Below are 24,355 nucleotides of genomic sequence, written 5' to 3'. Positions count from 1 at the left end.
CCAACGAGAAAATCACTATTATATATCTGAGCATCATCCTTAACGTCATCGTCACTTTGTATCGTCCCCCTTTTAAATTAAAACCCTCTCAAAAGTCACCGAACACCTTCTCTCTTAAACAAATCCTCTCTCCCTGATCTAATTCGATATGGGTTTTAGCAAAGAAGAGATTAGCAAAAGCAGAAGGTTCTGGTCTTCTCTGTGGAGAGGGATCAAAACTGTATTCGTTTTGTTCGCAATGTTCCTCTCTTTCCTCCTTGTCTCTGCTCCGATCCTACTTGCCGTCGCCGATGCTCTCCTCCCTTCCGCCCTCCTCCACCGTCTCTCCGCTCCAAAGAATCTCTCTTCTCATCTCACCAACTACGACTTCCGTCACTCCCTCATCGATATTCCATTAATCTCCATCGTTAGATCCGCCGTTATACTCTGTAAGTAAAAGATCATAAATACTCTGTTTCTGAATACTCTGTTTCTGAGTACTCTGTTTCATACATTTTTTTCGTAAAGTTGGAGACTTTTTTTGAGCACAGAGATTGAAAAGACTTTGGGCTTTGTTGAATCTTCGTGTAACAGGTGTTTACGGGCTTTGCGACGGACCCAAGCTATCTAGAGGTCCTTATCTGACAATAACGATGATTTGCTCTGTTTCCTCTCTAATCTACGTTTCGTTAAAAGCGGCTTTTGTGTTCGGCGAGCCGGCGAACGGAGACGGCGGGAATAGTTACTTCAGAGCGGCGGAAGTGGCTCTGTTTCTATGCTCGTCGGTGTTAGCCATCGGTCACATAGTTGTGGCGTATAGAACAAGTTGTAAAGAGAGAAGAAAGCTCCTCGTCTTCAAAATCGACATTGAAGCCGTAAGTCCACTTCTTCCTCAGCCGTTACAGATATTTACTGTTTTATTTTAATTCAAGTTTTTATTATTGTTATTGATTACACTGAACGATAGGGCCAATAATACTACCAAGTTGCATTATTTTCAAATCTAGGATGAATTATATATTAGATTTTAACCTGCATTATGATGTGATCCTAATCAGACTAGTCAGAGATAGCATGTGGTTACAATAGTCAAATGTTTTTAAAGTATTTTTGAAAATAACATTGACTCATTTGGGCTTAGGGATTCTAGAAACTGATATATATATATCATTCTTTTCTAGATGTTAGTTAGGAAAACACTCAACTCTATATATTTATAAATTAACAGATTTCTTTGGTTCTATGTTCAAACAGTTCAAAAATATATATTTTGATAAAATAATAAGAATAAAATTATAATTTCATTAATCTTTAAGATTATGTGTGTATATAAAATTACATAAGTATTGCTAACATATTTTTTATTAAAACGCTAACTTTTTAATTTTAATTTATATTTTAAAAATGAAATTCTTTTTAAATTTTAATATTTAAGTATACTTTACTGTTATTTTTTGTGATTTTCAACATTAATAAAATTGTATAAAGTCTACTATAATAATATAGCTAAATTTTTTAAATTGAACAATAATGCATTTACTTATAAAATTTCACAATGAACTAAAATGATAGATGTTCAAATATATTTAACATAATATGAAATATAAATTATCCTAAAATTCCTTTATATAGTATAACTAGATAATTTTGTAAAATATATTGTATGCAAACCGTAGAAATTTGACAAAAATACTTTGAAGAAAATTCTCTATCAGATTATTTATATTATAAGTTTATTGTACTAAACTCGAAAATATATTAGTTGGTAACAACAATTAACAAGAAAACAAAATATACAAAATAAAAATTATTTTGCTTACTTGTCATGTTCTCCATGATTTTAGCTAATTTTGCTTATTTGTCATATTTTTGTTAGGTTTAAGCTAAATTATCATTGATGTTATTTGTTTTGAGCTGAGTCACTAAATCATTAATTTAAAATAATAGCCTTGATGAATATTCTATATAAATAAAAACGAATTTTATTTTATTAATATTAAATTATATGTTATATTAGCTTTTCTTATTTTTTATTTTTATTAGGTTTTAGACTTTTAGATAGATTATTAATTTATTATTAGTTTCTAACTATTCACTAATTTATTTTAATGATATAAAGTTTATATGTTTATGCTAATTTAAAATAATTGATTACAAAATAATATTTAGAATTATCAAAAAAAGATAATTTTCTATATATATTCTTTTTTGTGCCTATCTGAAAACAATATTTTTATTATAAAAGTTAAAAAAAATTAAGATACAAAACAATTATTATTAAATATTAGTCAACCAAAAAATATAAATATATTTTCTAAACTATTCTAAGATATGAGTGTTTTAAAAAAATTTAACACAATAATAAGTATATATTTGATTAAAAGTATTTGACATATATAAATATTTTGATGTTTGATTTAACTATTTAAAAACATAAGTAATAATTTATTATGCTGGTTTAGATTAATAAGACATAAGATAATAAGTATTTATAAGAAATTTATGTCCGCATGTGCGGGCAAAACACCTAGTTATACAATATAATAAAACATTTACGATAATATCAAAGTCTTATATTTATCAAATGAAAAATTATATGTGTGAATTTTTGTATAGAGTTTTACTCTATTTTATTAGAGGGTTTTGAATTTTCACTCGGGTTAAAATAAAACTCACTAAAAGAAAACAAAATGAAGTTGAATTAGTCTTTCTTGTATAATATATAGGTTAGAATCTCATGTGAAAACCGTGTGCAATGCAATGTAACCTAATTTTCTGTCTTCTTTTTCTTAATTAAAAATGAATCTATATATAATCCGACATGACACCTCACACCTCACGCATGCTTCATGATTTATTCTCACAGAGACAATATTCACAATCTCCTTTTCATACTTTAACATACTTATTAAACTGTCAAGTTATTACTAATTTATCCTATGGGAAACAAATAATAAGCTCATGTATGTGTGAGTGTTTTTTTGATGGTTGAGCTCATGTGTGTTTGATTATCCATTTTTCAGGTTTCTGCATGTAAAAACGTATACCCGAGATACCAAAAGATCCTCCAACAAGAGATTCAAGTAGAGACGTATTTCAAGAGGATTAACAATACTTGTAAATATATCTATATACACACATGACACGTGCCTTATATACGTATGTAAATATAAAAAATACACGACGTATAATTGTAGCTTCTTTGTCTGCCTTTCGGTGTTGACCCATCAACTCCTTCGCTTTCAAGTTTTCAGGTAACCAAACCTTATCTCATCCTTCTCATTTCATGCTTACGTAATATTAATTATATAACTTTTCGTTTGAAAATAAAAACTTTTCTTTTGGATAAGAATGATCTCTTTGAGGGTTCATTTTGTTAGTAACTTAGTATTATTCTGTTGAGTAGACGCATATAACGGATATATCCAACTTTTTTTTTTGTCAACAAATATATCCAACTTGTTATAGCCGTTTTGCTGATAATGTTGTTTATCATCTTTTTCTTTTTTATTTTGTTAACAGGCAGATCCAAAGGATAGTCTGTAAAGGCGGGAGGAACAGATAGAGAGTGGAGTTTATGTCACCTAATGATCTTCTATTATTGTTTTTATGTAAGACAACTCCGATGAAATGGCAGTTGTTAGCTTTAATATTAGACTAGTTAGGAAGATTTGTATACAATATAAAGTTTTGTTTGTTTTTGTACTAACCTAAAGTTCATCAATGAGTAAAGAAGCCAAAGGCATCTTTTTATTTCTCTCGTCGCTTTGTATATTGTTTGTAACTTTATGGTTTTAACATGTTATCTAATTAAACCATAAGAAAAGATGTGTTATGTCCACGTGATTGCCTTTATGCGTCATCAAAATTTCTAAAATAATCGTGTACCTATTTTACACCCTAGATATTTTCATTATTTAAAGATATATACTCAATATATTTTATTTTCTATCAGCAAAAGATGATCTCAATATATTCGTTAATAACTGGATCTATACTAATATTTGCGAAGTGATTTTTGGCAACGGAGCTCCCACGTTAAAAGTTAGAGTGGTTAATATCGATTATACCCTTAATGAATAAAATATAAAAATAAGTGATTAAAATTAATAATAGTAAGATTTATCAAATATATAAGAATATTTTAAAATATAAATATAATTCATATATATATGTTGTGTTGTTATCTGAATCTTTTAAAATATAAAGTCGAAAACATAAAGTATATAACTAAATATTGATCAAATAAAATTCTTAATTTTATTAATTGAAAAGAGAATATTAAGTCTTTTAAGATTTATTTTATATAAGTTAATATTGATACTACGCTTAATGAATCAAATATATAATTAAACAAAAAAATAAAACGAAAAACTAATTATTTGATTAGATAATTAATTAAATTAATAATAGTAAGATCTATCCAAAATCTAAAAAATATTTTAATATATAAATATAATTCTAATATATATGTTGTCTTGTTATCTAAAAATATTTAAAATATAAAATATAATTCATATATGTATGTTGTGTTGTTTATCTGAATTTTTAAATAAATGTTGAAAAAAAAAATATAACTAAATATCAAATAAAATTCTTAAATTTATTAATTGAAAAGAGAATATTAAGTGACTTTTTAAGATTTATTTCTATATAAGTTAATATTGATACTACGCTTCATGAGTCAAATATATAACTAAGCAAAAAAATTAAAACGAAAACAATTAATTAATCGATTAGATAAATTGATTAAAATTAATAATAGTAAGATTTATAAAAAATCTAACATATTTAAAATATAATATAAATTCCTATATGTATGTTGTGTTGTTATCTGAATTTTTAAAAATATAAAGTTGAAAACATAAACTATATAACTGAATATTGATCAAATAAAATTTTTAATTTTATTAATTGAAAAGAGAATATTAAGTGAATTTAAGATTTATTTTTATATAAGTTAATATCGATACTAATGCTTAATGAATCAAATATAAAAATTAAACAAAAACAAAAACGAAAAATAATTTATTTGATTAGATAATTGATTATAATTAATAATAGCAAGATCTTTCCAAAATCTAAAATATTTTAAAATATAAATATAATTCTTATATGTATGTTGTGTTGTTATTTGAATTTTTTTAAAAAATAAAGTTGAAAACATAAAGTATATAACTAAATAGTAAGTCAAAGAAAAATTCTTAATTTTATATAATTGAAAAGATATATTAAATGAATTTTAAGATTTATTTCTATATAATAATATGTGTACTAAAAAAAATTTCAAAACATTATAATTAATATGTAAGAATTTTCAAACGAAATAAAACAATAATTTATTATCATAGTCTTTTAGTTAGTAACACATATATTAATGAGTAATAATAAAATATTTAGTAATTATGATTTAATATAATAAAACCCAGACATAAAAACGAATTTAAGCTTTATAAAATCAGATAACTCATTAAAACTGATATAATAAAAATATTTTAAAAATAAAAAAAAAATATAATTCATTTAGATATTTTGTTATTATCCAAGAATATCTTTAATAAAAATTAAACAATTATTTATATATATATATATATATATATACATTATCATCTAAAAAGAATATATTTTAATCATAAATAAATTAGTTGGAAAAATATATAGTTAAAATATTTTTATATATATATGAAAGCTTTCAAGAAATTAACACAATAATGAATATATATTTTGATAAACAAATTTATATATAAATAATTTGATATTCTGTAAAAAGCTTATAGATTATAAACAATAACTTATCATGATATTTAATTTGTAATTATAAAATGGTTAGGCCCGCTTGAGCGGGCACAACACCTCGTAAGAAAGTATTCATGAAACTTATTTCTTTGCATCCTTATCGTTTTTCTAACATCCTGTTGCAAAAGACCATGCCATTTCTAAAACCAACCTTACCGAGTACAGTGAGAAATGGACAGGATTCGGTTTGATATGTAGAGTACTCTCGATTGTCAGTCGACGGATGCGCTTTTCATTAGTGGGCTTTAGAGAGAGCACTTCAGTGGGGACCAAAATCTTTCTTTTGTTGAAATCGACAGAAGAGATCATTAGAAACAAAGTAAACCTTAAATGGAGACACCAACCACTAGGACCAAAGAGAAAAATGCAACGTCATGGCTAAAACACAGAGACACCACAAAAGAATAAAGGTGAAGACACCAGTCAAAGGATGGGGAAAAGACTGATCAATTGGCTTGTGTGGGTTTGGTCAGTAAGCACTTAATCCATCATTGGTTTAAGGTTTTTTGACCAAAACCATATTGTTCTCAGCAACCGTCTTAAAAAGTTTAATTATCTTAGCAAATATAAAATAAAGACCTTTTTATAAAAAAATTCCCAACTTTAGTTTATTGCATTTTCATAAACTAAAGCAAAAATATTGTGGTATTTTTTTTTTAAATTAGTTTTTGTGTGTAAATTAGATTTTGTTAATCGAAAACTGAGAATAGTGCAAAATAATTTTTTGGTTTTAGGGGGATGTATTCAATTTAGCATTTGATGTGATTTGATTTTTAATGGAGTTTTAGATGATTTTAATAAGTTGCAGAGATTTAGGTGATTTTTGTTAAACTACTCTAGAATATCACCTAAAACAGTGGGATTTGAGTTTTATTTTTTTTAACTAAGAAACTCCACCCAAACACCCTAAAATCACCTCAAAACTTTAAAATCCCACAATTTAAAATATTTTAAATAACAGTGGATTTCAGAGTACTTTACGAAATATCAAGTTTAATAACAGTGGATTTTAAATGAGTGTTTAAAATTCATGTTTGAATAACAGTGGATTTGTAATTTTAATACAAATCACCTGAAACTCTCGGTTGAATACACCCCCCTTAATGTATTTAAGTTAGATTTAGTTAATCATGGATTTTTTTTATTATAATTTCATCAACTAAATTAATATTTAACAAGCAGAATAGATATTTTTAATTAGTAAAAGAACACTAAAACTTTTTTTGAATCAATGTTGCGATGAACTAGAGTCGCACTAAAATAACTCTCATAAAACTAAATTTGAGAGTTTAACATCTCTACGGCCCATTAGCTTTTCTTTTTATGGTAGGCTTGTTTCTTGATATTTCTGCTTTACAATTTTTCTCCCTAATGTAGTAAGGTGAAATAACTTATCGAGATTAATGAAAGAATAAGCCAAACAAATGGACCATATTCTAATCTCTTCGTAAATCCATCTCTCCACACATACGGGCTTAAAGCAAAGTAACATATTAAGACTTCAAAAAAATGGGGAGTTTCTTCATCTTACATTGCTTCTTCTTTTTCTTCGTCTCTATCTTCTTCAATAGAGCATTCGCAGCTGCTGGCAAGTTTGGAGCAGAATAGAAATGGCTGATATGAATGGCTACGGGAAACTCAAACTCTCTCCTGTAGTCATCACCGGTTCTCTTCTTTGCAACACTCCTGTTTCAGGTACTCTCTCTCTCTCTCTCTCTCTCTCTCTCTCTCTCTCTCTCTCTCTCTCTCTTCTCTCTCTCTCTCTCTCTCTCTCTCTCTCTCTCTCTCTCTCTCTCTCTCTCTCTCTGTATATATGTGTGTCTTTGCGTATTATGTCTTTATGTTTCCGTGTTGATATGTTCTTAAAGGTGACACTGTTGCCATCAAATGCCACACTGGTTTCAAAAGAGATCAAAATGGGTAAAAGCTGTTACTGATGACTTTGGGGTGTTTGTTATCCATCTTCACGCAATACCACACTTGGAAAAGTTATGCTTCGTGAAACCAATATATGTTCCAAAGCATTATGTAGATGCTACAAGACTTTTTTTTTTCAAATCCAATATGAACAAAGGCATCAAGCTTGTCTCGTCCATAAATGGTTTTCGTGTCTACACCTCTGGAACAATAAGGTTACATACAGTTCAAGATCATCCCAAGCTCGCAAAGCCGACATGTAAACACACAAGATTATATAAGAAACAACAGATAACTTGTGAAACAAGCATGTGTCACATGACTAGTTTGAGACTCTCTACATAAACCTACATTCCATAATTGTTGTTGTAATTATTCTTGAGCGTATCTTCCATACTTTTGGTACTACGTACAGTAATATTATCACATTTGCTGATTTGCATATAATCAGATGAAGGGTCTAAGGGATGAACAAAGAATGAAGATGAATAATTTTTTAATATTCCTAACAAATTTTACCATTCACAAGAAATAGTCATTTCTTTTCATCTATCTTATTAAACAGAAACATTCTGTTGGACCTAACATTTATTTTGTAAGTTTTAAATTAGATACATCTTTATACTTTATATTTAAACATACATTTAATCACTAATGTTCCTTTCTTTATACTACTATCCATGTTTCCAAACAATATATTTATTTCTGTATACTACTATCAGTGTTTCCAAACCATATACTTATTTCTATATACTACTATCAATATTTTCAAACAATATATTTTTATACTACCATCAATGTTTCCAATAATACAATAATTAATCTTATTTATTTTATATCTATCATTTTCTCTTTAAAATTTTGTAGAAATGTCATAATTTCATAAATTACAAAATACTGAACTTTAAAATTTCGATTATAAGATTACAAATTATGAAACTATCACAATTTAAATCCAATTAGATTACATATCGGTCATCCATCAGTTCAATCGGTTAGTCTCGGGTTTTAGTGATTTTTTAATATGAATATTTTAAAAACATAAATTGAATTGTTAGATTTCGGATTAACCGGTATAATCACAATCGGGTTGAATTTAAAAATACTGATTTAAATGAAAAAATATTTTAAATACACACTCTTAAAAAATTACCAAAAATATTTGTTAAATTATTAGTGAAATTTTTCATCGTAAAATATCTCGCGCTTCAAAGCGCGGGTAAAAATCTAGTTTCTTTTATTGTAGAGAATTAAAGAACAAATTTGTTCCTTGCTAAATTTGATGAGATAAAGACAATATGGAAGTTATTACAATAAACTGAAAAAAATATATCATGGAAGCAACATTTTGGACATACTAACATAATGTAAATCATATATTCTTAGACTAAAACATATTCTTTTAAATAATACCAATTACGAATTTTCTACCTGAAAAAGTAGAGAAAGAAGAGAAAAATCCTTTACTAAATAAAAGAATCAAGACTAAAATTAAGATACTCTCTTATTAGTAATTTTAACATATTTTCTCCCAAATAACTAAATGATACTTCATAAAAAATTGATTTTCTTTTATGAAAACAGTTTCAATTTTTAAATCAAAAAGACTTGAAAGAAAAAAATAGATTACAAAAAAAAAAGTCAAACGATCCCGCTTCAAAGCCTCCTCTTTTATAGGAACTCTCCTTTTCTCTCATCTTCAATCTCCATCCCAAATCCACAAATCTCTGTTCTTCGTTTCCGATGAACAAAGTTTTCTTGACTCGCAAGAAACCCTAATAGTAGTAATAATCAATTTTTTTTTTTTTTTGAGAATTCAAATCTTTTATTTTGGTTAATAAAAAGTTTTGATCTTTGAGTCTTTGACAATGGGGAAGGAGAAGAAAACAGAGTCATACGACAATGGAAGCTACAACTACAAAATGTTCAAATGCTTCAACCGTAAATTCAAGATCAACGAAGTCCAACCCACCGACGATGTCCGCGACGCCTTCTGCCAGTTCTCCGTCGGCGGAAGCGGCGGCGGCGACGGTGATTCCAGCGACGACGGCGTTATGGGGGCAGAGCAGCTCTGTTCTTTCCTCGACGACAACCAAGTCAATTCAGCAACCACCGTCGCGGAGGCTCAACGTTTAATCGACGAGGTCATACGACGGCGACACCACGTCACGCGGTTCACACGCCACGGCCTCGACCTCGACGATTTCTTCAACTTCCTCTTCTACGACGATCTCAATCCTCCCATCACACCTCACGTAATGATTTTAAATTAATGTTCTTAAATATCGAAAACTTTTGTTCTTATTACAAGAAAAATGTTTTGTGTGTGTGGTAATCAAACAGGTGCATCAAGACATGTCGGCTCCATTGTCGCATTACTTTATATACACGGGACACAACTCGTATCTTACGGGGAATCAGCTAAGCAGCGATTGTAGCGAAGTCCCTGTGATCAAAGCTTTGCAAAGAGGAGTTCGTGTCATCGAGCTTGATCTTTGGCCTAACTCTACTGGAACAGATATCAATGTTCTGCATGGAAGGTAAACATGTTTTTTTTTTCTTTTAAGATAACATTTTCAGATCATAACGGTTGAATATTCGGTTTCTTGGTTTAATTCAGAACGCTCACAACGCCTGTACCGCTGATCACATGCTTGAAATCGATAAGAGATCACGCGTTTTCTAGCTCGCCTTATCCGGTTATCATCACCTTAGAGGATCATCTTACTGCTGATCTTCAAGCCAAAGTGGCTGAGGTAACACAATATTAGATATATTTGTGAATTTATCAATTTTAATGTTCAAGAAATCGTCAGGCGGTTATACGTTTAATAGAGGATTAGCGTCTATGCATGTCGTTTTTGTTAAATTGTTTTCAAAAATTGGTTTGTTTAGAACATTATTCAGTTTAGTTTTGACATTTTATGAACTTTTTTTTTGGGTTCTTTCTTTAGATGGCTACGCAGATATTTGGACAAATGTTGTATTACCCTGAATCAGAAAGCTTAGAAGAGTTTCCTTCTCCTGCTTCACTGCTTCATCGGATAATCATCTCAACTAAACCACCTAAAGAGTATCTTGAATCAAGAAACCCTATTGGTAAACAAAAGGAGAATGGTAATGCATCTCCATCGTCAGAGGAGGAAACGCCTGGAACAGAGGAGATTCAGACACTAGAAAGTATATTGTTTTACCAAGATTGTGACAACAAGGTATAAGAATAGGAACTTAATCACTTCTTTAAATTTTTGTTGTTGTTGTTTTGTAATTTAGTTTTGAGTTTTGAACTAGAGTGATAGTGATCAAGAGGAAGAAGAAGCGAGTGAAGATCAGAAACCAGCATATAAAAGATTGATCACTATTCATGCTGGGAAACCAAAGGGCACGGTGAAGGAAGAGATGAAAGTTGTGGTTGATAAAGTGAGACGTTTGAGTTTAAGTGAGCAAGAACTTGACAGGACTTGTTCATCCAACAGTCAAGATGTTGTAAGGTAATACTAGTTTATATACTAACCAATACAATCCTTAAGACTTGGGGCTGCAACATGATCTCTTTATATGTTGTTTTATAGGTTTACGCAGAAGAATTTGCTTAGGATATATCCTAAAGGGACAAGGTTTAACTCCTCAAACTACAAACCGCTTATTGGTTGGACTCATGGAGCACAAATGATTGCATTCAATATGCAGGTAACAATCTATGATTTAGGTCTAAGGATACCTTGACCTTTACGCCACCTTTCTGGCATTGGTTTAGGTATGATCATATTAGAGCATCTCCAACACCACTACATAATTTAGTGTAAAATGGAGTGGAAAATACAGTCATGAACAAATAAAAAAGCATTACTGTATATATGGAGTAATTTCTTTTTTTGTTTGTTCATGACTGCATTTTCTACTCCATTTTGCAATAAATTATGTAGTAGGGTTGGAGATGTTCTTATACATAGATGTGATAGATCTTTGTATTACAAATCATTTGTGACCAATTATAGGGATATGGGAGATCTTTGTGGTTAATGCACGGCATGTTTAGAGCCAATGGAGGTTGCGGATATGTCAAGAAACCTAACTTCTTGATGAAGAAAGGGTTTCATGACGAAGTCTTTGACCCTAAGAAGAAACTCCACGTTAAAGAAACGTTAAAGGCAAGCCAGAAACTTCAAAATATGTTTTAAAACATGTTGAATGTCATATGCCTTATCATTTTCTCACGGTTTCTCAATAGGTGAAAGTGTATATGGGAGATGGGTGGCGTCTAGACTTCAGTCACACTCATTTTGATACATATTCTCCTCCTGATTTCTATACTAAGGTATCAGTTACACCAATAGGATCTTTATAACATATTTCAAACTCGTCAAAAACCTTATCTGTGAGCTTCTGTAGGTGTTCATAGTGGGTGTACCAGCAGATAATGCAAAGAGGAAGACAAGAGTAATAGAAGACAACTGGTATCCAATTTGGGATGAGGAGTTCAGTTTCCCATTAACAGTTCCAGAGCTTGCATTGCTTAGGATCGAAGTCAGAGAGTATGATATGTCTGATAAGGATGATTTTGGTGGACAAACATGCTTACCTGTATCAGAATTAAGACCCGGGATTCGATCTGTGCCTTTGTATGATAAGAAGGGTGAGAAAATGAAGTCAGTACGGCTTCTGATGCGTTTCATCTTCGAATGATTTGGTTTTATAGAGATGGATGTGTTTGAGAGAGACTCAACACCAGTGTAACAGAAAGCTCTTGAGGTATTTTATAATGTAGCTTGGAGATCAAATGGATCTTTGCTCTGATATCTCCAATAGTGTTTCATACATATCGTATTGAAGAAAATTTAATTACATAGTCTACAATTTTTTCAATATGTAAAATATAATGTAAGATGCTCCATATTTGGATTGAATTCATTCATAACTGAGGTATAGTATTTTACAACAGTGTGATGGATATTCAGCTTATATTCTATTTGTCATTTTCTTTGTTAAATTATTTGTTTATATTTCTAAAAACAAAAATCTGCACAGCTATCTATCTATATTGTTATTTGAAAATTCAATTTGTTTATTTGTCATGTTTTCCATAATTTTAGGTTTAGTCAATGTTTTTCATAAATATTTTTAATAATATTTATATATATACTAATAATCAATTTTGGAAACATGATAATTACAATATTTCATATAACCAAATATTTTTTAATAATATTTAATAATATTTATATTTTAGATAGTAAACAATCTTAAGAAATCATTATCATCTACATAAATGTTTGATATTATTTTTTAATAATATATAAAAATCTTTTTGTCATGAAAGGACTATATATTTTAGATTTTATTATAGTTCATCAATAGAAAATACTATAGTTTATTACTTTTAATTCATTAGTGTTTAGTTAAAAAGAGTTATACATTTTCTGACAATTGTAGTATTCGATTACATGTCGTATGACAAACATACAAAAAAACTTGCAAAAATAGATGAATAATTTAAAATATTAGAAATTCCGTAAACATTTTTAAAACATTGATAGATTTATTTATTTATATATTGAACATAATATACTCCTACCGTATATCCATAATTTTAGATAATTTCGTTTATTTGTCATAATCTTATGATTTTGACTAAGGATCAATAAACAATGATTTTGAATCTTCGAACTGACCGTCGAATGGGATGAGACTCACCCGGTCGGAGCTTTAAAAAAAACATTGATCAACATCTGTTCCTACTCATGTGGAACTGAATCTACAAGAAACGTATTTAGTCGAGCAATCAAGTCTTAAAAAATTTCATGTCATGATCCATGTATAAAACACATGTACCAAGTAATTCTGAAGAGTTTCGGGTGAGTTTTGCTGCTATCTCTCAAAATAGCTGGCTACCAAATATGACATTCGATGGAAGGAAAAACTCCAACTGTATTCATTCATAACTCATAAAAGAAACATAGAGATAATGATCAAAATATACAGATTATTGAGATAGCAACCGATTTTCACATTACAGAATCGAAAGAAGCCAAGATTTAATACAAAACAAACCTCATTTGGCATATATAAGCATTACAGTTTTGAGGAGTTCAAAAACGGATTTTGAATACTAACATATTATGTTAAACGGTAATACCCCATACCGCCAGTTTTTGCGATAACAGTTTTGAAATTCACTAGGTCGTTGGTGAACACAATCTGCAAATACTTGAATCCATAGTGAACGTTGACAATTTTGGCTGAAAAAATAGAGAGATTTTGCATTGTAAATCCGCCATATATATATACAAAAAGATATAGATGCTGTAAGCGATCAATCAACTTACGTACATGCTCCCAAACCACTTCTATCTGAAGATATCTTACAGATTCATCTGCCTTAATTTAATCAATCTTAAAATGTAACATAAAGCGGGACAACGCAAACAAAATCAAGAAAAGGAAAACTATAAGCTTAGGAACAAAATATAGTACTGGTGATGATCGAAAGGTTTTTTCTTGCTGCTTCTCAGTAGATTCTCCATTTTGTATTTTTTTTTTCTTTAGCTTTGTTTAATTAGATTAAACTGAATATAGAGTCGACTAATGATAATGATTCTTAAGAAAAGCTAATATTGATGAGTAATTTCCGAAATTATATGGGATAATCGCAACAAAGGGTACACGTTTATCTTCTATATTGACTCTTTTATCAAACATGTTTATCTTATATGAATAAAAGGTTTTAATCTAAAATACGCTCGACTCTGACTATGTGGTGGGTGAGACAAAAACCTTTAATGGGTATGGGCCGAAACAAGCCCGACTTCTGATCCTGCGGATCTGTGTCTTTTCTCCGACACATATCTTGTTTATAAGGCAGAGATTTGCAACAAAGTACTCTATACTCACTAGGTGCAGACAAACTGTTCGTGAAATTCTTCAAAAAGGAAACATCTGGTAATATAAACTTACCATTTAATGTTCTTACGATTATATTTCCTCCTTTGTTTCAGATTGTATCACTTGGGTTTGTTATTACAGTTGGATATTTTTGTGTCCATTACGTTACAGTGAGGTTTTTTGTTTTGTGTTATTAATTTGTAAGGATTTTTTTTCCAACAGCCTCTGTCTATATACGGTTTAGGTAAGCCAAACTAGTAATACTGAATCGATATATAAATTATAGCTGAGTAAGAACTACGATCATAACGTGATAACTCATCCGTCTTTGAATTTGTTATTTTTTAAATATCCAGACTACCCTCTAAGGATTTAGATTAGGTTTTTTTTTCTAACAACATATTAGGTTATTTATTTCTTATTAAATATCTTATACATATAAACACAAACCAGGAAAAACAAAATAATAATAAAAAAATTATAACTATTAATTAAGTAGTTATGAAAATAAAAATAGTTTTTTAGTAAAAAATAAAATAAATAAAATTGTAAGATTACGAGATAATAGTTATGAATTAAGACATTCATAAGGAAAGGAAAAACCCCTAAAGGCATTGTCTCTTTTACAGAAACATATTATTCTCAAAGAGAGCGAGAGAGAGATGGTGACTGCAAACTTAGTGTCAGAAGAAGATGTGGCTGCGCTGACATTAGTAGAGTATAGCAAAGATCCTAGAAAAATATTCAAGGAGGTAACCAGAAGTTTAACACCAGAAGAAGAGAAAGAAGCTGAGCATGAGGTTGTGTTGGCACTGATACAGCTAAGCCAAACTCATCCAATACAACGCAGCAAGAGGGTGAAAGCTGATAAAAGTCAGCCTGAAGAGATGGAAGTTGCTGATCAAGCTATGAAGCCGAAGAAGAGGCAACCTATGAAGAAAGATGATTCTGAAGAAACCCTAACTCTTCTGCTCAACTGGAACAAAACTAAACTAGCAAAGCCTCCCTTTCTCGATGACTTGGTAGGGGACGTTTGCAGCGAACCAATAAGGAAGCAGTTGATGGGAAGCGACGTGAAGGAAGATCAACGCAGGCTCGTGTTAGGGAAGGCGCAAGTGGAGAAGATGGTGCAGCACGTTATGGGAAAGTCAAAAAAAGTTGGGACCAAAGGGCTTGAGGTTTCAGTATACGGACCAGACGGGAAGGTTGGCAAGATGAAGTTCAAGATGTGGGGTGTGAACACGCCTGTGTTAATGGGTATTGGATGGAAGGATTTTGTGAATGAATATGACCTCCGTAAGCATTGTGATTTTGTCACCATATGGATGTTTAGGCATAGAAACAGTGATGAGATATGCTTCGCTATTGACAAGACTAGGCATCATAGTATAACTAGACAGCTGAGAAAGAGGATCTCGGAAGCTGTCTTCAAGAATACAAAATAGGGGGTTTTGTTGATTTGCTGTGTTTATGGGCTTGTGTATGTTCACTAAAGTAGTGTTTTAGGGGTTTTCGGTTGGGTTATTGGTTTGGTTGATTGAGAATAATCTTGTTGAACTAAACCCAAGTTGAGTTTTTTTGTTGTCGACAACCTTAGTTGAGTTTGATTCTTTTATTCTGTTGAAGTTGTATCTGAGCAAAATTAATAAAATTTCACAGTCCAACATTATAAATTTATGAGCATGAATTTGTAGAGTTTAAGCTATAGAATCAATTTAATTATATATTTATCCTTTTTATTCTCAAATTTGTAACAGTGTTAAAAATAGCATGAATAACATTTCATTTGAAATGTTTTCATTCATAACTAGAGAAACAAGAGATGGTAAACAACAAAATCAATGAGGGACAGCAAAAAAGCTTTACACATTGCATAACCAAATGAGTTAAAACAGAAAAATCCATAGAGCTTTCTTCACACTTGTGATTCAAGCCAAGATTGAGATTCAATAAAATTACTAACACTTGCATCATGTTGCATGCGGAACTAAACCTGAGAGAAACATGTTATACAACTTGGGCAATCAAATTTTAGATAATTTCATGATCCATGTGTTAAAAATCTGATAGTTTTAGATTCTTTGTGATTTGGCCATGTGGTCGATATATAAAACATAAAACAGACATGCTTGACAAGTCCAGTAGGTGATAATAAATTGATCATCGATAAACCAGATCAGATTTTGACATAGATTTTCATTCTAAAACATAACATAATAATTGATGCAGCGCATCCTCGTCTTCGTGGGATTTGGTTTTATCAGTTTCTTTTATTCTAGATAATTATTACTTAGAGATAGGTTAGGATCTTAGATCTTATTAGCTTGTATATAGATACAAGTCTCGTTGTTGTAAAAACCACGTTAATATTGAATCATAAATCAGAGCTTTTGAAGTTCTCATCTCCCTTGTTTTCGGTTATTCGATTGAATCAATGAAATACGAGAAGCAAGTCGACGTTCGGGTATTCTCAGACGAACCTCAACTTGAAGTTTGACGCTGCACCAATAATATAGGCAAAGCTAAATTACATCGGTTCAAGAACTTTTTTGGTCCAATCAAGACACTTTCCATTGCTACGAGCTATGAGCCTTGTGATGATGATGATGATGTCCACCAAGACCTTGGTATGCCTTGCTTTTCAAACCAGTCAGGCATATGAAATCTCTCGTAAATAGCAGGTCGTACATATTCTTCTTCTAAAAGTTGATTAAGAAGTGGAAGAATAATATCCAGTAGCTATCAACATGTTTTTGGTTACATAGTGACATACATCTCATTAGATTTCAAAGGGATAACATAATAGTTAATATTATCAAGGAATCGGACTTTATATACCTGAGTATCGTTTGGCTGCTCTGCAGAAAAGGGAACATATGGAGTCCCGTTTAGATGTTGTAATAGAAAACTGTTAAGGATTGTTGTCTACTATAACTGTCTTACACTACACGTATTCTTTGATGCGCATAGTAGATCCTTCACATGATCTCGATATTGCCTAAAGCACAAGCGGTCTCCCATAATCTGCACAGGTAAGGTATATATAAACTCTTGAGTGAGAAACAGAGAATTATAACACTGTGAAGAGTAGTTTCAAGACCAGCTGTGAAAAGAATAAGATGTGCAAAGTGGCTGAGTTGCTCTAAGAACTTGTGCAACCCTGGACGCTCAAACACTGTAACGTAATTGATTTTAGGCTCTCCGTTGCATTCCTTCAGAGAAGAGAAGTGAGATTATTTGAAACAAGAACCAGTTTTTTTTTTTAAATTATCTCCCATATACCGCCGTTAAATTTCATTTAATTGGTTTGAAAAGATGTCGACAAAACAATTTAGAGGATGTTAAGACAGAACTGGTAGAAAAATCGAGCAGTTGACAAAAAAACATTCCATAGTTGACGCGACGGGTAAGCCGGACCGGTTTAACTAAGTTCCGCCACGACTCAATCCAGAGAGAGAGACCGAGTCAAAGCAAAGATCGCTCCAATGGAATAAGAAAAAAAAAAGTTCTAATTTATTTTTATTTAATTAGCGATTGGGAGCCAATCAGAATGGAAGTGGAAGACACACGCCGAGACGTGAGAGTAGGAGCGATATGTAGTAAGAGACAGATTTGAAAGAAAAGAAAGCACTTCGCTCGGTTCCTTTGGGGTCCCTCTGTTTTAAACGAAAATCTGAACCCGATTTATTTTGGTTTGGTTTGATTTTAGAATCGGTTTGGCTTGTATGCAAGGTTTAAAAACTATTTAATACATAAGTAAGTTTAATTATCGTTGTTAAAAAATTAGGTTTAAAATTTAATAAACTTCAAATATTTTTTTAAAAAAAAATTCCGCAAGTAAGTAAGTAATAATGTCAATTTTATCGAAAATATATATTTGAGAGTCATATTATTTAGATTTTTAGCTATTTTATAAGATCATAACTAAAAAAAATATTATTTTCTCTATTTTAACAAAATGTTGGTATAAGATTTTGTTTTAAAAAATGTCGTTTAGAAGGATATTCTCTTTTTATTTCATAATAAGTGTCATTTTAACATTTTTTTGTTACACAAAAAATGTTACTTTACATTTTCAATATACATTATATTTATTTTCAGCCAAAAATTAATTGCAAATTATATTGATTTTATAAATTATTTTATTTATTTCAATTATTATTGGTCAGATAAATGTAATTAATAACAAATTACATATATTTTCGTCATTTTTTAATTTATTTGAAAAAATGTCAAAATAACACTTATTTAGAAACCGAATATATATTAACTTTTCTTTAGACATATTTCACGTTATTTGAATAGACGGACGTAGATTTTGCTATTGGTTCAGATGTATTCTCGTTCACAAACTTTTGATTTTGATTTTGGTGATTAACTATTGGTTTAATAGAACACCCATGTCCATAACACCAGTGGCTAAGCTAGTTGATCAAAGGTTTATGACTCAGGCCCATACGATATGGCCCTTATTTCTCTTGTTCGTCTTTAAGTTACAAGATTTTCTTTTCTGCAACTAGCTACAAGATTGGTTGATAGATTCATGTGAATTCCACAGTAAGGACCGAGCACAAATTGGATATCCAGATTTTTGAAAGTATTTGTGATTTGTTTCGTATGTTATAGATATCTAATTTTTTATTTATTTTGTTTCAGTAAAATACGGATATCCAGAAAATAAAGAGATATTTGCTAATCATATCTACAAATACTTACGGATATTTCATCAGTTTTAATTATTATAAATAATCTTAAAATTTTGATACAACTTTATTTTGTAAAATATTTGTTTGCACGATATATAAAATAAAATTGAATGAAGTAGTGAATTTACATACTTTGAAAAAAAATAACAATTATGATAACACAAAACCTTTTAAAAATTATAATTGTCATAATTTTTTCTCTTTTTTATGTAATACTTTTATGTAAGTAATAATATGAATTTAATTTTTCAAATCATATATTAGAATAATAATTACATAATTTTATACATTTAAATCTTTAGATATAATCAAAGATATATATGTATTTATGTATTGACGGATCATAATAACTATTTTTTTTCTTTGTTTCGAAAGTTTACAGATATCCAAAATTTTCGGATCGAATCAAAACAAATAACAAATCGAATCAATCAAAACCACTAAACAATAAAAACAGTCATTTGCCCCATTTTCTTTTCATTTTGTATTTTTACCATCATAATACAAATATTTAAGTAGTCGTTGTCAACTCACTTTGGGACGCCACTCATGGAACAAACTATTTAAGTATGTGTGTTATTTTAGTGTCACGGAGAAGAAATAAATCCATCCACAATATGTGTGTTATTTTAGTCCAAATATTTTTTTTTCCTTTGAACTTATTTTAGTCCAAATTTTTTTTTGTAATTTTTTTTAGTCCAAAGTTCTGCTTGTCAAATGTTTCAGTTACAAACAAAACATTCTCTCTTAAGAGTCTCCCCATCATGAAGCAGAGAGAAAGTGACACATAACTAACGGGATAATCAATTGAAATCTTGAGGCCAGTGAGTCGCTTTACAATTACCTTGTAAACCGTGTGTTAAGCATTAAGCAAGATATAAGGCGTCTGAAGTGCTGATGTGTTAATAACCTTGTGATTTGTGAAATAGATAGCCTTCCGCTGCTTTTTTTTTTTGCCGTCTCATGAGATTATTATTCAACAGATAAAAGTACAAAGCCTAGAACATGTCCAAACTATTACAAAACAACATACCAACACACACTAAACTAACACTAAAGGCCCATAAAAAAAAACAACACCCAGGCCACGTAAACACCACGTGCTCTAAGGAGAAACTGGAAGGACACGCGTCGAACGCAAAACCTCTCCTCCATGCCTCCACCGCCAGAGCATACGCCGAGGCACTCCACTGTTTTCACCGATTACGTCTTCACCGAATCGAAATAGAACCCACCGGAAAACCTGCCGGGAACAGGATCAAACGAAACCACCATCGTCAAGACTTACACCTTCATCGCTTGTGTTTCAAGCCTCGGAGAGCATAATCTACAAACGAGATCTCATCCGACGCCCTAAGCCACAACACAGCGAGAAGAGTCTTTACACAAATCGGACCACCCTCCATCGAAACCCTCCATCAACCTTGTTCCAAGAGCCGCAGACATCAGAGCTTTAGAGAGAGAGTGTGCTAGAAAAAGAAGAGAAGAAGAGCAACAAGCTTTACTGAAGACACAGGAAGCTGAGATGGCTGATCCACAAAATCCTCTGAACCCCAATGGAGTAAACAATGCTCCACAAAGACCCCAACAGCGACCAGCTCGCCCCATTGGCACTTATGACTGCCCCAACACCCATGGTCCTAGACTTGGTATCCGAGCACCAGCTGTGGCTGCTAACAACTTTGAGATCAAGTCAGGACTGCTAAACTGCATAGAGAACAACAAGTATCATGGTCTTGCTGTGGAAGACCCATTTGATCACTTGGATAAGTTTGACAGCTACTGTGGTATGTCAAAGACTAATGGTGTGTCAGAGGATGTCTTAAAGCTCAAGCTATTCCCTTTCTCTTTGGGGGATAAGGCACGTCAATGGGAGAAGTCTCTACCAAGTGACTCCATCACCACTTGAGAAGACTGCAAAAGGGCATTCTTGGAGAAGTTCTTCTCTACCTCAAGAACTGCTAAGTTGAGGAATGAGATCTCCAGCTTCCAACAGAAGAACTTGGAAGGATTCAGTGAAGCTTGGGAGAGATTCAATGGTTACCAAGCTCAGTGCCCACACCATGGATTCTCTAAGGAGAGCTTGCTGAGCACATTCTACAGAAGTGCTCTTCCTAAGTACAGAGCCAGATTGGATACAGCTAGCAATGGGTTCTTTTTGGGGAGAACTGAGGAAGAGGCAGAGGCTCTGGTTGACAACATGGTTAAGAGTGATGCAGTCTACAGTGGAGACCATGACAGAAGCAGCAGAGGTGATGACAATCAAACAAGGAATGAGTTAAAGGCTCTTCAAGAGAAGATTGACACACTCCTTGCTGATAGGGCCACGCAAGCTCAAGTGAACTTTGTTGGCAACCCAAGCCAGGAGATACCTCCTACTGTCAATGAGGTTGAGGGTTTGGAAGGGCAAGAAGAATTGTGTTTCATCAACAGTAATGGTAGCTGGTACAAGAAGGAACCCAACTTTCAGTACAACAACTACCAACAGAAGCCCTATTCAAACAACCAGCAGAGTGGTTATCAGTCTCGAAACAACCAGCAGAGCAACTATCAGCCTCAGCAAAACTCCTCTCCTACCTCCTCTGCCCCTCAACAGAGCAGCACTGATGCCTTACTGAAACAGATCTTGGAGTCTCAGACTAGAAGTGAGAAGCATGTGGGCTATGAGCTGAAGAACCTTCACTCCAAGATAGATGGGAGCTACAATGAGCTCAACAACAAATTCTCCCACCTTGCTTCTTCTGTCAAGAATTTGGAGAATCAGTTTGCTTCCATGAGCTCCCACCAGAACCGCCAGCAAGGATCTCTACCTGGAAAGTCAGATCAAAACCCCAAGGAAGCAAAAGCTGTCACACTTAGGAGTGGTAAGCAGTTGACTCCTGTAACCCTCACCAAGGATGCTGAGAAACAAGGTGAGGAGGTGGCCATTAACCTAGATGATGAAGTGGTCATTGTTGATGAGAAGACAGATGCTGAGATCTTGGAGAAGATTGTGCAAGCCAAAGGTAAAGGAAAGGTTGGAGAAGAGAAGAAAACAACAAAAGATGGTGAATCTGCTGCTCCAGCAAGTGAGAGCTCTCATGTCCCCCCTCCCTATGAACCAAAGCTTCCATTCCCTGGTAGATTCAAGAAGCAGCTGCTACAGAAGTACAAGGCTTTGTTTGAGAAGCAGATGAGTGAAGCTCAGGTTACAATGCCCATCATTGATGCTTTCATGCTGATTCCTCAATACAACAAACTCCTGAAAGATGTTGTAGCTGCTAAGAAGAAGGAGATGGAGGGCATGATGGTTCTGAGTCATGAGTGCAATGCCATCATTCAGAGGCTAGATGCTCCAGATAAGCTAGAGGATCCAGGATGCTTCACACTCCCTTGTGCTCTTGGACCTATGGTATTTGAGAAATATCTCTGCGATTTGGGAGCTAGTGTCAGCTTGATGCCTTTGTCTGTGGCAAAGAAGCTTGGCTTCACTCAATACAAGAAGTGTAGACTCTCTCTGGTGTTGGCTGATCGATCAGTGAAGTACCCTGTGGGTATCCTAGAGAACCTCCCTGTGAAGATTGGAAGGTATGAGATACCTACAGATTTTGTGGTGCTTGAAATGGGTGAGGAGGCTCAAGACCCATTGATTCTTGGAAGGCCATTCTTAGCTACAGCAGGAGCTATTGTGAATGTGAAGGAAGGGAAGATTGACCTCCATTTGGGCAAGGAGAACATCCTCCACTTTGACATCAAGGAGAAGATGAGGCACCCCACTGTATGTGGACAAGCCTTCACCATTGAAGAGATGAATCCTCCTCCTGCTGATGATAACTTTGATGAGCTACCACCTGAGGAAGATGGGGTGTCAACTCCACTTTCTGCACCTATTCCAGCCTGATCCAAAGGAGGCAAAGTCAAGCTAGAGACTTAAAACAAGCTCACTTGGGAGGAAGTCCCATGAGTATCCTTGTATATATTGCATTAGTATTTGCATTATCATTCTATTGCATAGAACAATGGGAAAATAAAGTTGTTTGCAGGTGTGGAGCAGAAACTCGGACATCAGAGCGAGGTCATGGAGCGAGGGAGAGAAGTCGCTCCAGCTGGGATCGACTTGCCCACAGCGACCCCCAGAGGTCGCTCGTGTCCTCCGGAGCGGAACTGATCGTGGAGCGAGGTATCCGTAGCGACATCATAAGGTCGCTCCAGCTGGGAGCGACCTACCACAGCGACCCTTCCACCTCGCTCCCGTCTCAGGTAACTGGAAACTTCCCTTCTCCCATCTTTTCTTTGTATTTCACATTTCCATTGGGTACCTCACTCACACAGAGACTGTGTGATTTAAGTGTGGGGGAGGTACCAAGTATTTGATCATGTTTGTTTCCATGATTTTGAGTCTCATGCATTGCATATTACATTCTTATTTGCATAAAAAAAAAAAAATTTGAAAAACACAAAAAGAATCATTTAGTTGCATCATTTGCATTTTTAGGATTGAGTCTAGAAGCATATAGGTTGCATTCATGCATTAGGGGGATTTCAACCTTGCAAAGAGCTCATGCTAAGTACTGAATTTGTTGACCTTTGTAATCATGACAAGTAGCTTGAGCACCCTTTAGAAAGCTTGTAAACCTCGTGCCTTGAATGCTCCTCTTGAAACTCATTTGACTGTTGATACTCTCTCTTTGAAGCAAGCTCATGTTTTAATGTCTCTTGCATATGGTCTCTTGTGTACTAAGTCATGGATATACACACTTGAGTTGTCCCATCTGTTTTACCAATCTTTTTGACAAACTCAAGTGGTACTCCACTCCCAAAACCCATACCTCCTTTTTAAACCATCATTATTTGTTGAGTGAGGCTTCTTTGGAAAGCTTTACATGTGCATAATGTTGAGAGTATTGGGAACGACAATGCTTAGTCTCCATTCTTGCTAGATTAGTCACTCTATTGTCTAGCTATAGGAAGGAGGTGAGTGTTGTGATTGTGATTTGGGAATATGAAAGGTTTGACTCTTGTGCTTAAATGATTAGTCTTTATGGGATAAGTGTAGAAATATCTAGCTCTTGTTATGAAAGTCTTGGCCCCCAAAT

At 32.6% G+C, this 24,355-nt stretch overlaps 3 protein-coding genes, 1 non-coding gene and 1 pseudogene across 4 annotated transcripts; 4 read left to right on the top strand and 1 right to left on the bottom strand.

Annotated features, from left to right (window-relative positions):
* The first annotated feature begins 40 nt into the window (after nt 1-40).
* Nucleotides 41-3,734, top strand: LOC130509716 (uncharacterized). Its single transcript, XM_057005897.1, has 4 exons — nt 41-428; nt 574-854; nt 3,003-3,233; nt 3,502-3,734. The coding sequence occupies exons 1-3, from the start codon at nt 149-151 to the stop codon at nt 3,120-3,122; spliced, it is 681 nt and encodes a 226-aa protein (XP_056861877.1). The 5' UTR covers nt 41-148; the 3' UTR covers nt 3,123-3,233; nt 3,502-3,734.
* Nucleotides 3,735-7,284: 3,550 nt separating this feature from the next.
* On the top strand, nt 7,285-7,955 carry LOC130509775 (uncharacterized; annotated as a pseudogene).
* A 1,394-nt stretch (nt 7,956-9,349) lies between these two features.
* On the top strand, nt 9,350-12,527 carry LOC108846511 (phosphoinositide phospholipase C 6-like). Its single transcript, XM_018619742.2, has 9 exons — nt 9,350-9,947; nt 10,036-10,232; nt 10,313-10,448; nt 10,647-10,904; nt 10,984-11,183; nt 11,265-11,382; nt 11,691-11,843; nt 11,924-12,010; nt 12,085-12,527. Exons 1-9 carry the CDS (start codon nt 9,561-9,563, stop codon nt 12,376-12,378), a joined length of 1,830 nt encoding a protein of 609 aa, XP_018475244.1. The 5' UTR covers nt 9,350-9,560; the 3' UTR covers nt 12,379-12,527.
* Nucleotides 12,528-14,586: 2,059 nt separating this feature from the next.
* On the top strand, nt 14,587-16,089 carry LOC130509640 (putative B3 domain-containing protein At4g03160). The gene is made up of 2 exons (XM_057005800.1): nt 14,587-14,631; nt 15,204-16,089. The coding sequence occupies exon 2, from the start codon at nt 15,237-15,239 to the stop codon at nt 16,017-16,019; it is 783 nt and encodes a 260-aa protein (XP_056861780.1). The 5' UTR covers nt 14,587-14,631; nt 15,204-15,236; the 3' UTR covers nt 16,020-16,089.
* Nucleotides 16,090-21,243: 5,154 nt separating this feature from the next.
* LOC130510224 (small nucleolar RNA R71) lies at nt 21,244-21,350 on the bottom strand. The gene has a single exon (XR_008943906.1). It is a non-coding gene; the product is annotated as a small nucleolar RNA R71 (small nucleolar RNA).
* Between the last annotated feature and the right edge of the window lie 3,005 nt (nt 21,351-24,355).

This window comes from Raphanus sativus, chromosome 3 (assembly GCF_000801105.2).
Source record: "Raphanus sativus cultivar WK10039 chromosome 3, ASM80110v3, whole genome shotgun sequence".
Classification (NCBI taxonomy): Eukaryota; Viridiplantae; Streptophyta; class Magnoliopsida; order Brassicales; family Brassicaceae; genus Raphanus; species Raphanus sativus.
The sequence above is the reverse complement of the archived record's forward strand: the minus strand, read 5'-3'. Positions and strand labels throughout refer to the sequence as shown.